This window comes from Prosopis cineraria, unplaced genomic scaffold, assembly GCF_029017545.1.
Source record: "Prosopis cineraria cultivar Desert tree isolate PC_DT_omini unplaced genomic scaffold, ASM2901754v1 PC11, whole genome shotgun sequence".
NCBI classification, from domain to species: domain Eukaryota; kingdom Viridiplantae; phylum Streptophyta; class Magnoliopsida; order Fabales; family Fabaceae; genus Prosopis; species Prosopis cineraria.
Genome location: NW_026555342.1, coordinates 3110096 through 3123129, shown reverse-complemented (window position 1 = coordinate 3123129; position 13034 = coordinate 3110096). Strand labels below are relative to the sequence as shown.

The 13034-nt window shown below is 34.2% G+C and overlaps 1 protein-coding gene across 2 annotated transcripts; it reads left to right on the top strand.

The window, feature by feature from the left end:
• The first annotated feature begins 2945 nt into the window (after positions 1 to 2945).
• Positions 2946 to 12746, top strand: LOC129284850 (probable helicase MAGATAMA 3). 2 transcript variants are annotated; one of them, XM_054920339.1, is made up of 20 exons: positions 2946 to 3131; positions 3224 to 3386; positions 3844 to 3977; positions 4577 to 4786; positions 5713 to 5904; positions 6036 to 6071; positions 6611 to 6696; positions 6970 to 7020; positions 7296 to 7407; positions 7478 to 7583; positions 8012 to 8109; positions 8486 to 8599; positions 8675 to 8767; positions 9450 to 9503; positions 10236 to 10294; positions 10425 to 10509; positions 10972 to 11340; positions 11797 to 11919; positions 11996 to 12082; positions 12202 to 12746. In XM_054920339.1, exons 1-20 carry the CDS (start codon positions 3030 to 3032, stop codon positions 12427 to 12429), a joined length of 2502 nt encoding a protein of 833 aa, XP_054776314.1. In that variant the 5' UTR covers positions 2946 to 3029; the 3' UTR covers positions 12430 to 12746. The 2 variants fall into 2 exon arrangements, 1 of the variants encoding a protein (XP_054776314.1); XR_008586976.1 differs by lacking the exon at positions 12202 to 12746 and having other exon boundaries at positions 11835 to 11919.
• The last annotated feature ends 288 nt before the right edge of the window (positions 12747 to 13034 follow it).

Below are 13034 nucleotides of genomic sequence, written 5' to 3'. Positions count from 1 at the left end.
AAGTGGGATGGATAACTATATCTTGCACAATTGAGGCTTTGAAGGTTTTATGCTAAATCCTATGTTTATATATATTTACTTGCGAAATTGTATGATTTATGATGAAAATGATCATTTAAGTGTAAACTTGCATGTTTATGGCTATGTATGGAATTATTAAGTATATGTTTGGCATGATTATTGTAAGAGGTAGAGTTCACCCTTGTGTTGTTATTCGGGAACATAATTTGGAAATTCATAGGGTACACTAGCATCGTGGAGGCTCTGGTACACAATTCTATATTTGTTTGGAAATCTTAGTACTATTTAAGATAGATTAGGCATACGACACCCTGAGTATTCGTAGGAAGGGGAAATTTGTGGCCCATAGTGGGTGAAGGCACCTTTGGCTGAGCCAGCCTCCTACGATAGGTGAGCTTAAGCCTATCCAATCATATAAATTCAAATCTATCAAATTGACAGCCCACAGATTTAGTTGAGAGAAATAAAAAGGATATAAGGTGGTATGTTGATCATGCATATCTCTAATATATAGCCATGTGTGTGTGTAACATGATATTATGAAATATGTATATTAAATGCCACTTTACATACTCACTAACTGTTCTCAAACATGAATATTTTGTTTAGGTTATTTAGTTACTGAGTCCTCGACTCATCCTATGGTTATATTTTACAGGTGAAGACTCCGATAATGGCAAGGAGAAGGAATGGGCTACTAAGTCCTGAAGAGCTTTAATTTGTATAGCTCTAACTCTTTCTTTTTGTAATGTAACGAATTTGTATTGATTATGCCAACCTAGGGTTATATGCCATTAAGTAGTCACTTGTATGAAAATTTGTGTAAATGTGTGTATTTCGGAGTAGAATGTTGTTTTTATGTTGAATGGGTTATGAAAAGTCAAGATATTAGTGTAAGAGATATTTTTATGCTGTTTACGTATTAGAATGGCCAAGATGATGTTTATTGTGAATTGTTGTCACCCTTTAAATTCATTATGGAATTGGGGTTTTAGAGGCTAATTTGTGTTTAGATTGTTTTGGTTATTATATAAATGTTCTATCAAATTGTTTGTGGTCTATTTGAGTTAATTCAAGTGGTTCTAAAGTTATTGGCACTAAGTTTATGGGTTTAGACACCCTTTATGGTTGTTTTGAAAGGAAAATGGACTAATTTATATTCGAGTATCTAACTTTTAAATGATAAAGTATATGGGTGTAAGGCCAGTGCCAATAGTTAGGTGGCTCATGGAGCTACATGTGAACACTTGAATCATTCAAATTGGACGTCGGATGGTGAAATGTTGCACTCTAAAAGTTAGTCCTAGAGTATTATCATGATAGCAGGGGTACACTGCAGTGTAAGGTAGATGTGCTATGATGCACTGCACAGAGAGAGATGTGGTCCCTCTATGCCATCTGCCATCACAGTAGATGGAGTAATTTTTGAAATTTTTAAATTGTTCCTTTGGTGCTTTTTCAAGGGTTGTAATTGATGTTTATGCTTCCACTACCTTATTTAATTGTTTTAAATAAGAGTTTAAACTCAAACGTCTTTTCAAAAAAGGATTTCTTGAGATCTCAATCTTGTAAACTAATTTTCTAAACTCTTATGTTATGATAACCTTATATAAAAAATTTAATAAATCTTGATTATTATAACGATGTCTTGTGTCTCGTGTTTGGTAATGTCAGAGAGGACATTACATAATGATTTAGCCCATAACCTACAAAGTTGGTTTAAACCTCACTATCAACATGAAGATTTTATTAGTGGCAAAGTGCAAGTTCCTTTGTAAGGGTTTTTGAATTTGAAGACATGCTTTGATCTTGGTGAGCCTTTGGGGCTGACTAACCTATATTTTTGTTTACCAAAAAGAGAATTATTTTTTATCCCATCCAATATTATATCATGTATTTTTTATCTTATTAGACTTCAAAATTAATACTAAATTACTAATGCTCATCTTCATTCGATAAAGTGTTAAACGACAAATTGGTCTTTAAATTATAAATCTAAGAGTGTCTAGGATTTTAAACTTGTTTTTGGTGTATTGTTCCCTTTCAGCTTTTGGAAATGGTGTAATATCGCCCCTACTATTAATTAGAGCTATGAAAATGAGCTTAACCTAACGAGCTAACCCATTAGCCTTCTAATTTTGTTGGATTGAAGCTAGAAAAATGCACCCGTTTTCAAAAATGGGTTGGGCTAGCTCGAATTGCAGTGCTGTGCAAGCGTGCCTTTTTGCCTCACCTGATCTCCTCTCTAGTCTTTGTTGTGGTCCGTGAAGTCTCTCTCATTTATCACCTCTTACCCTCACCTATTGAAGTTTAATTCTCATCGTCATCTAGTCTGAGTTGTCCTCGTTGCCTCTTGCCCATGCCTTCATCTTCTTACTATATGCTCTATATGAAGTCCAAATCTAAGTATCTACTCTCAGTCCCTCGACTTCTCCCTTTTTGTCTAATCTATGCCTTTAATTTTGATTTTTAAATCATGTTTTTTTATTGGAATTAGAATTTTTTTTTCAATTAGCAAACCATAGATGAATGATTGATGGTGATTTCTGATTTAATTTAAATGTATATATATAAAAATTTTAAATTATTCTAGTAAAAAAATAATTCAAGGGCTTTGTACGAGTTGGCTAGCCTCCCAACCAATACGCTAGATTATGTTTTTTTTAACCTATTTATCTAATAAGTTGGCTATAACCCAACCTATCAAAATGTCAGGTTACATGAATTTTATGAACTTTAACTATTAAATGAGAAGAAAATGATTTCAAGATTTTTTTTTGATTATTTTCTATAACTTTTCTGTCCTTTTCTGTTATTTAATATTTATTATTTATTTACTTTACGTTGCTACATACATACATACATATGTGTATATATCACATTTTGATACAGTTGTTACTTACATTTTGCGTCCTCGAGGTTGACGCTCTGCTCTGTGTGGACACTCTTAAAACCCCGTCTCCCCAAAATCTTCACTGCGCCGCCAAAGGCCCTCTTCCTCTCTCTATATGGCGTTGGACAGAGAAAAGCTTGAGGAAGAATCTGTAATACGCCGCTTCTATCAGATTATTCTTAGTTGGGACTACTTTCGTCTCCTCAAGGAATCCAAGGTAGTTACTCAATTACACCTTTTCTCCTGCAAAAACCTGTCTTTCTGTCCGATTCTTCATCGTGGAAAGTTTTGACTTTTGGGTCTTTTCAGAAGCAGAAGAACAATGGGGGAGAGTCTAGGGATGGCGATGCATTGAGACTACCCAAAGTGAAGTCTCAGTATAAAGACGTTGATGAATATGTCTCTACTTACGAGCCTCTTATTTTTGAAGAAGCAAAATCTCAGATTATTAAGCAGAACGAGGACGAAGAGGGTATCTTTTGTTTATTTATCTAGTTATACTGATTTATCTCTTCTTTGTTTGATTCGAAAGAACTCTCTTTTTTGTTGGATTTGCAATGTTTTTGGTCTATTTAAGCATGATATTGACTTCTGAATGTCAACAAACTTTCATCTCGTTAACATTTAAATATGATAAGTTCTCCCTCTAATGTATTTTTTTATAGTAAACTGTGCTAGAATTATTTTTCCCGCCAATTCCTTGATAGCTTCAATGTAAATTCCTTGTCTTAGATTCATGCTGAGAAGACGAGGAAGATTTCTCTAAGCTCCCCCTTAGAAGTTTTTTACCCTTTTTCTCTGCGCATTATTATCAAAATTGCACAAGAAAGTCTTAAATTTGATTACGAGCATTGATTTCCATTTAAAGTTTTGAGTGTTGATAAATGAATTTCTCTCAATGGTGCTGAAGAACTCTGTTTAAACTGCAGTCACTGAATGGAAGTTAGGTGTAGTAAAGAGTTGCACAGAGGCAGATGGGTTTCATTTTATAGAACTTCCTTGTGAAATCAAGGAGGGTGAGTCAGTATCGCAGAATGATCTTCTACTACTTTCAAAAGAAAAGGTACTATTGATCAGAAAATGTACCCTTTCAAACCTTAGGTCCAATTATGTTGTGTTCTTCTAGATGTTGCATTATGAGTTGTCATTTTGCCTTCTACATCTTGGATTAAGTTTATTGTTTTTTTGTTCAAAGCAGTATATTTTTGTTTCTAATTGTTAAGATTTCTCCTTGTGAATTTGTAAATAGTCTAATTCTTATGTCTCTCGAGAATATTTTGCAACCAGAAGCACTTTGTTTGTTGTTAAGCTAATTGTCCATCTGGAAGGATCTAGGAAACCATTGGCATTGACATGGGACGCAAAATTGACATGGACATTGCAGCACAACAAATCTGAAGTATACATGTATTGTATATGTGTCATGTCGTGTCTAATGAGTGTTTTATATGTATCAATTACAAACATATAATTAATGAAAATCAACATGTCAATATTTTGTTGTCTACTATTTTTGGGAGGGAAACAGTGCTCTACTTGCTTTGAATTTGAAGAAACCAAAAAGCACTGTTGTCATTATCTTTTGTCTTTTCCTTTATTTACCTTTTCTCTGATAGCTCCACTTCAAATGGCTGAATTTATTTTATCGTTGTCATGGTGCAGTTTCTGGATGGTAAAAAATTTCCTACTGTGTATGCATTTGCTTTGGTGGAGCACATACGTAGATTTTCTGAGGCCAGACTTTTACGAGTCAGACTCTATCTGGCTGGAGAGTTTTCACATTTTAATACAAATGATGCAAAGTCTTGCCCAAGACTGTTGAATATGCGTTCTCATATTTCCGAGGCAGAAAGGCAGCTGTATTTTCTGAAGGTATATTATTTTGACATGTTTTCTGTTATCCTTGTTAAGCCTGGTAGATCAACTTTGATTCTTGAACATGCATCCTGCCATCCTCTCTGGATTTCATTCTCATGAAGCTGACCTAATAAGTTCAATTCCAGGGATGAAATGTGGGTTGGAAACTCTTAAACTGAGTGTTTTTTAAATTTTCATTTCCTTTGCATTTAATTGATATAGTATTCTAATTGTAGGGATAAGGCTTGTCGTCATTGTCATTGTTGTAATATTCTAATTATTATTTTCTGCTTATGAAAATGCTTTTTCTTTTTTCTTTTTATCATGGAGGCTCTATGTTGAAACAGCTAGTCCTGTTGTCTTGCAATGAAGTTAATAGATTTTATGTTGAGTTCTCTCACTGGGAAATTTATATTTGATATCTTTAACACAGCTATATATTTTAATTATGTGATACAAATATGTTGGATCCGCTATAAAATATTAGGTGGCATGCACTTCATTTGTCATTTATGCATGTTCATAATAGATGGTTCCAAGTATATATTGAGTATTCTTAATGTTTATATGCTTTCATCTTTTACACATATCTGGTATGCTTTAAGGCTCTTTTCTCTTTTCCTTACCTTTGCCTTTCTAGAAGTTTCTGATCTCAGGCTTTTTTCCTGGGCCAAGCTTTTAGGTCTTCAGGAATTTGTATATCCCTCTCTTTGGTTATTTTTCTAAAAAAATGGCAAAGGAACCCTAACTTCTAAATTATATATTAAAGTATTTTGTTAAATCATAGCCATTTTATTCGGAGAATCATGCTTCTGTGCATTTGTGTGCTGGGAAATTTCCAAAAGGTTCTGTTATTCATTGAAAAGGGTAGGGATGCTTAATTTTTGTTTTCCCAAGATAAAGGTTATTATATTTTCTGAAATTAATTTGGCATTTTGCAGATATGCAGCTTATCCACCATTGCACGTGAGTATTTGGCAATCCGATCTATAAACTCTCTTCCGTACAAGGATTTGATATTATCAGCTGGTAGACAGCATTGTGGTGCAACAGATCAGAGTTGGAAAATCCCATTACCTTTGAAGGAATATGTTGAAAGCACTTTCAATCAATATCAACGTGAGGCCATAACAGTAAGTCTCTTTTCAAAAGAGTTGGATATCAAATATCTGTATCTTTATGTTTATATGCATCAGACATATGTATATATTTAATTAGCATTCTTATCTTTGCATTTTCCTCAAACTTTTATGTTCTGTTGCAGGCTGGTCTTTTACCTAAAGCCTTTGTCTTGATACAGGTGTGTCTTGATATATGCCTTATTTTGATGCAAAATTAATTTTGATGTTCTTACATGCTTGAAACTTCTTTTTTTCCACTGTAATGTTTTGATGCCATGAATGCATTGGAATATTTATGATCCTTTGCTGAAAAGGAAGATGACTATTTTTTATGTCAAAGAGATGATAGTTTTAACGAGATTTGGTCTCTCCTGCTTGAGACTTGTCAGCTGATTCATGGGTTGCAGCTTCACTTTCTTTTCTGTGAGGGATCTTGTTCCTCCTATATTTTTTTGTAAAACATTTTCTCATCATCCAAAGCTGGGCTGGGCCATTTAATTGATTACTTCTGGAACTTGGTTATGAACTTGCGTTCTTTTTACTTTTGTCACTAGGTTCTGCTTTTGTACAATGAACTTGTTTCTGTAATTTCTTTCTGACATTCATTATCTTTTGTAATCTTTTTGCAGCATCTGTTTGGATTACTAATGATGTAATTTGTCTTTTGGTTTCTGGCCTCTTTAAATGCTTTAATTGATTCTAACCAAAATTCTTTTAGGGGCCCCCAGGGACTGGGAAGACTCAGACCATACTTGGACTTCTTAGTACCATTTTGCATGCAATTCCAGCAAGAGTGCATTCTAAGTATGGTTCTCTCTAGATTTTTTTGGCATCTTTTATAAATAATTTTATGTTGCTGGTTTCTATTGTTATATTGAGTAAAAATATTACAAGAGTGTGCTTAGAGGTGAAATTTGAGGGAATGTAGTGGAGGAAGTAAAAATTGAAAAATCTTGCTTCTACCAAGCATGCCGTAAGGATCTAAGTGATATATTTGAGGGAATGCATGTATATTTTCCTGATGTGTCCTCGTTAATCCATTTCTTAGCTGATGTATTAATTTCTTTTACTTCTTAGGAGCGGGACACTTGAGCTGAAGCGGGGACCACAATTGCCAATTGAGGAAAAGTATGTGAATTAGTGGGCTGTATTTGCTTGAGTGACCCTCATGTTCTGGATGTTGATCTTGTTGTGTCATGGTTGCATGATAATTCCTTTTGTTATTTTCTTATTGGGAAATTTGTTCTTGTTTTGTTATAATTGATTGATTGATTTTTTTAATATATTTTACTAAAGCAATTAATAATTACAATTGACCCTCGTGTTCTTGTTTTGTAATATATCTTATTATAATTGCTTAAAGGTTTGTAATGATTTGATTTTTCTGTAATGTCCTCTTGCAGATACAAGCATTGGGGACTTGCATCTCCGTGGCTGACTGGCATTAATCCCAGGGACAGCTTGATGCCAAAAGATGGTGATGACGGTTTCTACCCAACCACTGGAAATGAATTAGTGAGTATGAAGCATTCTTTCAACATATGGATCTCACAATAATATCTCTGCTAATTTTTTATGCTTTTAGAAACCAGAAGCTGTAACCTCAAGTCGCAAGTATCGTGTACGAGTGCTAGTATGTGCTCCATCAAATTCTGCCCTGGATGAGATTGTGTTGCGTGTTCTAAATGGAGGTATCAACTTCCTCATTCCATCTTTCTTCCTGCTGCCCTTATATGCGCCAGGCAATGAAAGCACTTTAGCTTCTTATGTTACATGCATATTTGGCTTTTTTTTTTAATTCCCCTAAAAAAATCTATTTTCAATGACAACGTCTGCCATTAAAAGAATACAAATGCCTGAAATTTTGAAGGTTTTCACTTTCAGCATTGTTAATTTTAGCAAATAATTAAGATATGGCGTGTTCTCCAAGAGTCTGTAGTTTCTATCGCATAATCTTTTTTTTTAAGAAAAAAATAGAGGGTTGTTGTTAGTTGAGATTTCAACAGGGCATCCTTCCTAGGGAGAAATTAACGCTATTTTTCTTTATAAGTCTGTTTATATAGGAATCCTGCATCTGATCTATTTTTTGTTAATTTTTGTTATTGTTGGATTTTCTCAGGTGTACATGATGAAAGTGACCGTCCTTATTGCCCTAAAGTTGTGCGGATAGGTCTTAAAGCACACCATTCTATTAAGTCAGTGGCCCTTGATGAACTTGTATGTATATGAAGAGACAACACTGATTATTTCTTATTAAGTAGCTGCGCTACAACTGTTATCCTTTAACTTTCCGTGCTACTGTTTCAACAAATTTGGTTATAATACCATTTGGCATCTGCTAATTTATTTGGTAGCTTCAGCACAATATACAGTCACAATGTTTATTTAAAATCCTCTAATCTAATAATTGTTCCTATAGAAAATCATCTCATTGGGAATAATTATTCAGTTGGATATGGCAGGGGTTAGTGAAGCAGTGTATATAGCAGGGTAGTTTTTCTGACATATCTCTTAAAGACTAACTACTTTTCTTTGTAATTTGTGCTGATTCATGCCATAGGTCAAATTTTGATGCTGTAAATTCTACTTGCAGGTGAAACAAAAGCGGACTACTGCTAACAAATCATCCACGGATAAACAGAGTAGTGGTCCTACAGGAACTGATGATGATAGTATCAGGGCTGCAATTTTGGATGAAGCCACAATAGTATGTTTAGCCTTTCTGTTGGATGTTTTAAACAAGGAAATGGGATTTTCTCAATATTTTCTTTTTGCTTGGCAGGTCTTCTCCACCCTCAGCTTTAGTGGTTCTCATGTTTTCAGTAAACTAAATCGTAGCTTTGATGTTGTAATCATAGATGAAGCAGCACAAGCTGTAAGTTTGCACTTTTATTTTGTTTACTTCTCATGTTATTCAGTTGATAGATTTTCCTGTGGTTTAATTTGGAAAAGTTTGACCAAATTTCTTACACATGCTAAAAACATGACAATTACTCTTCCTCCTGCGCTTCCCTTTTTTTCTGGCAATATCATTTAATAATCAAAGTTGATTTTGGCAGAAATGAAAGGGGAAATAGATCAGATGTCATTTTGCAGTCTTTCTTACCCAATGCATTTCCTATTTTCTGGCAACAAACATTTAGTTTTAAGTATCAATGATGCCATGTTAGATTTCTGACCTAGACATTGAGAATAGTGGAAAGGGACTGAAAAAGAAAAACTTGAATGATTATGGTTTATTGGGCGTCACTCTTGACAAACAAATATGAAAATTGCATGCTAAAAATCAACTTCATTAATTTGCATGATAGTAAAAGACATTGGTAATTTTTTCCACTACAAAGCATTATACCAATTTTAACATATTCATGTCTATAAATCATGTGCATACTTGGTCAATTGTGGAATATTAGGGTCAATTTGATGAATTTTCCCTGGCATCCCTGGATGGGATATTTAGCACAAAGTAATTTGTCTGCCTATGTAGTGTGCACAAAATGAATGTGGGTTATTCTATATCTATCACTGCATGATATATGGCATTTACCCTTTAATAGGTGGAGCCTGCAACTCTTGTTCCATTGGCCAATCAATGCAAAAAAGTTTTTCTGGTACGTTTCGTTGCTGCTGCATTAGAAAATCCTCTCTATATGCTACGTTTTCATCAGTATTTTAACTTGCACTTGTCATGCCCCCCAAAAAAAATCTCGATTATGCCCAGTTTTAGTTGACTCATATTTTTATGTTAATAATATATGAGATGGTAGTTATTAATGCTTGGCAAAGTGGAAAGATTCTTCTCCTTCCTGTTGTCTCTTCTCTTTTCTCAAAGTTTCTTTCATTAAAATAAATAAATAATTTTTAGAAAATTAAGTGTTTGTTTGGTTTTTGCTCTCATTTTTTTTTAAAACTATTTTGTGAACCAATTTTTAAAAATTGTTGTAAAAAGAAAACAAAATGAAAATCTGTTTGCTTATATTAATTTAAAAACAGTTTTAGAATTAAAAAATCAGCTGATAATGACAGTTGTTAGCAGCTAATGGTAGTAATTTATGATAGTAATTGGTCAAGCTAATTATAATTTCCAATGATTAAATGTATTTTGAAAAACAAGAAAAACAAAACAACTTTCAGGTGTTTCTATTTTTTTATTTTTAAAAACAAAAAATTAGAACAGTTTTGGAAATAATTAAATCAAACAGTTATCTAAATGAATTTTTAAATTTTTTTTTGTTTGAAAAAGAAAATTAAAAACAGAACACAAACAGATCCTAAAAATGCTGAACTTTGCATTCCAACAATTTTCCTGTCCTGATGGCTGCTACCTTTTCTATTCCTTTCAGGTAGGTGATCCAGCTCAACTTCCAGCAACTGTGATTTCAGAGGTTGCAAAGAATCATGGGTATGCTTTTTTTTTTTTTTCCCCCTTTTGCATTGATAGTCAGATAGTGATACTCAAGTCTATCCATGTCATTTTTTTGGATTAAGATATTCACCACATAATTTGTGTTTTTTGGTTTCTTGGATTTAAGATATGGCAAGAGCTTGTTTGAAAGATTGAAGGAGGGTGGCTATCCTGTGAACATGTTGAAGACCCAATACCGAATGCATCCTGAGGTTAGTGCATTAGTGGCATTTTCAGAGAATAAACTGTTGACTATACGTGATCTTGCCGTTCATGAGTGAAAACAAAATTATTAGGTGATGTTGTCAGGAAGATTTCTCATCTCCCTCTTTCCTTTTAAAACAATAAGAGCGTAATCTTGCTGTAATTTACCATTGGATCTATCAGTTATCCAGGTTTCAACGGATCCCTGTTTCATGTGGGCAGTGAGATTGCATTCCCTGCTTTTTTTTTTTTTAAAGCCTTCCTGGATTTTTATACTTCATAACAGGATGACTAATACAATAAAGTATGCAAAAAATGTAATTAGAGTGGAGTGGAACTTGACTTGAGTTATCCAGGATTTCGTCTGCGGGCTTTCCTGCAGTTATCTACATCTTATTATTTATAATCACTGCCATGTATTTGTTACCCTGATTAAGTAGGTATTCTGATGGATGGGTGACTCTCAACAGATTAGAAGCTTTCCTTCTAGGGAGTTCTATGAAGATTCACTAGAAGATGGGGAAGACGTCAAATTCCGGACAGAACGAGAATGGCATGATTACTGTTGCTTTGGCCCGTTTTGCTTCTTTGACATACACGAAGGGCAAGAGGCCCGACCAGCTGGAAGTGGTTCATGGATAAATGAAGAGGAAGTTGAATTTGTTCTGCTCCTATATCAAAAGCTGGTAACACTGTATCCAGTACTGAAGTCTGGTAACCAACTTGCAATAATTTCTCCCTATAGTCAACAAGTAAAGCTCTTCCAAAGACGTTTTGAAGAGACTTTTGGAGTGTCATCAGAGAAAGTAGTAGACATATGTACTATCGATGGTTGCCAGGTAAACCAAACTCAATGTTTATCATGATGAAAATATTGTTGCCTATGGTATTCATCAAATATTAAATACGGAAAATATTCTGATGAGTGATTTTATAAAGAGATTGAGCTCTTTCTATTTAACTATGCCTAGAAAATTTTTACATTAGATTCTTTACTTGATAATATAACGTAAAAATTATTATGAATGTAGTTCTAATAGATGTCCGTGGAACACAAGATGCCCAGGAAGGTGTATCTTTGAAAGTTTCCAAATGGTTCGTCTTTAATAAATTCCATTGTCTGACAAATATAAGCGATGCCTACATTGAATTATAGTTATAAATTATTAAATTGTAGAATAATTCAATGGAAGACGATGCTAAGTGTACTAGTCATGTATGAATGAAGTGTAACTTTCATCTTGCATTGCTAACAAGTCACGTGTGATCGAAGGCTACATTTTTCTGTCTTTTAGGGACGTGAAAAGGATATCGCAATATTTTCTTGTGTCAGGGCAAGCAAAGATAAAGGGATAGGGTTTTTGGAGGATGATCGGCGAATGAATGTCGGCATCACTCGGGCAAAGTCTGCAATATTGGTATTGTACCTTCAATGCTTCAGTTTCCTTGGTTACATGCTTCTTAATGTGATCCAAGTCTTGGATCTTTTTATAGGTGGTTGGATCTGCCTCAACATTGAGGAGGAGTGAGCGGTGGAACAAGCTTGTGGAAAGTGCTGAGAAGAGACACTCTTTGTTGAAGGTAATGTTCTGCTCAGTCAATTGGGTGTGTTCATTATTTGCAGTACAAGTTAAAATGTTTTTTTTTTTTTTAACTGAATACTTAAACCTGGGGACCAACTTGACAATTTGGTGCTGTAGGTTGGCAAACCGTATTCATCGTTTTTCAGCGATGAAAAGCTGAAATCCATGAAAGCAAAGATAACAGAAGCACTGGCGCCACCTCAGATGGTGGCGGCAGTGGATGAGACTGATAATAATGTACCGCTTGACAATGCTGCAGCAGATGCGGACCAAGCTCAAGCTGAGGAACAAGACTATGGGGATGGTGACGCAGATATGGAATATGCTGGTTATGATGAAGATTAGATTACCCCTTATTAATCAAACCCATTTCTCTGCTCTTCCTACTCTTCATTCTTTGGACACTTCAGACTGAACTGTGACGGTTCAGGATTGTGAATCTGGTTTGTCAATAGAGTTGTTTTACTTGACATATATAGGTGTTATTTAAAATCTGTGACCAGTTTTTTTCTCCCTGAGGTTTTGGGATGGCCTAGAAGAATTGTAATTTCAACACTAGTTTTTCTTTTTTCCTGAAAAATGGCAAGATAGCATGTAATCATTTATGTAAAAGGGGAATTTCTCTTTGGTCATCAAAGCAAGAAAGACCATCCACTTTTCAATTCGTATTTGTACTCTTCAAGATTTCTGGACATCTAGGGAGGCGATATTAGTAAACAATGGGGAAGATATGCAAATCTTCATTGATTCCATTTTAAAATCAAAAGGTGAATATAAAACAAGACAGTCTTACGAGTATATAGGTAACAAGATTATGACATAATTAGAATTAGTATTGGGATGGAATTGCCCGTATGCAGATAATTTTTAAATAACTCAAAATGACATAGAATCACAAATAAAATGTTAATTTCTTTATATTTATTTACATTAAACTGATTAGAAAGCAT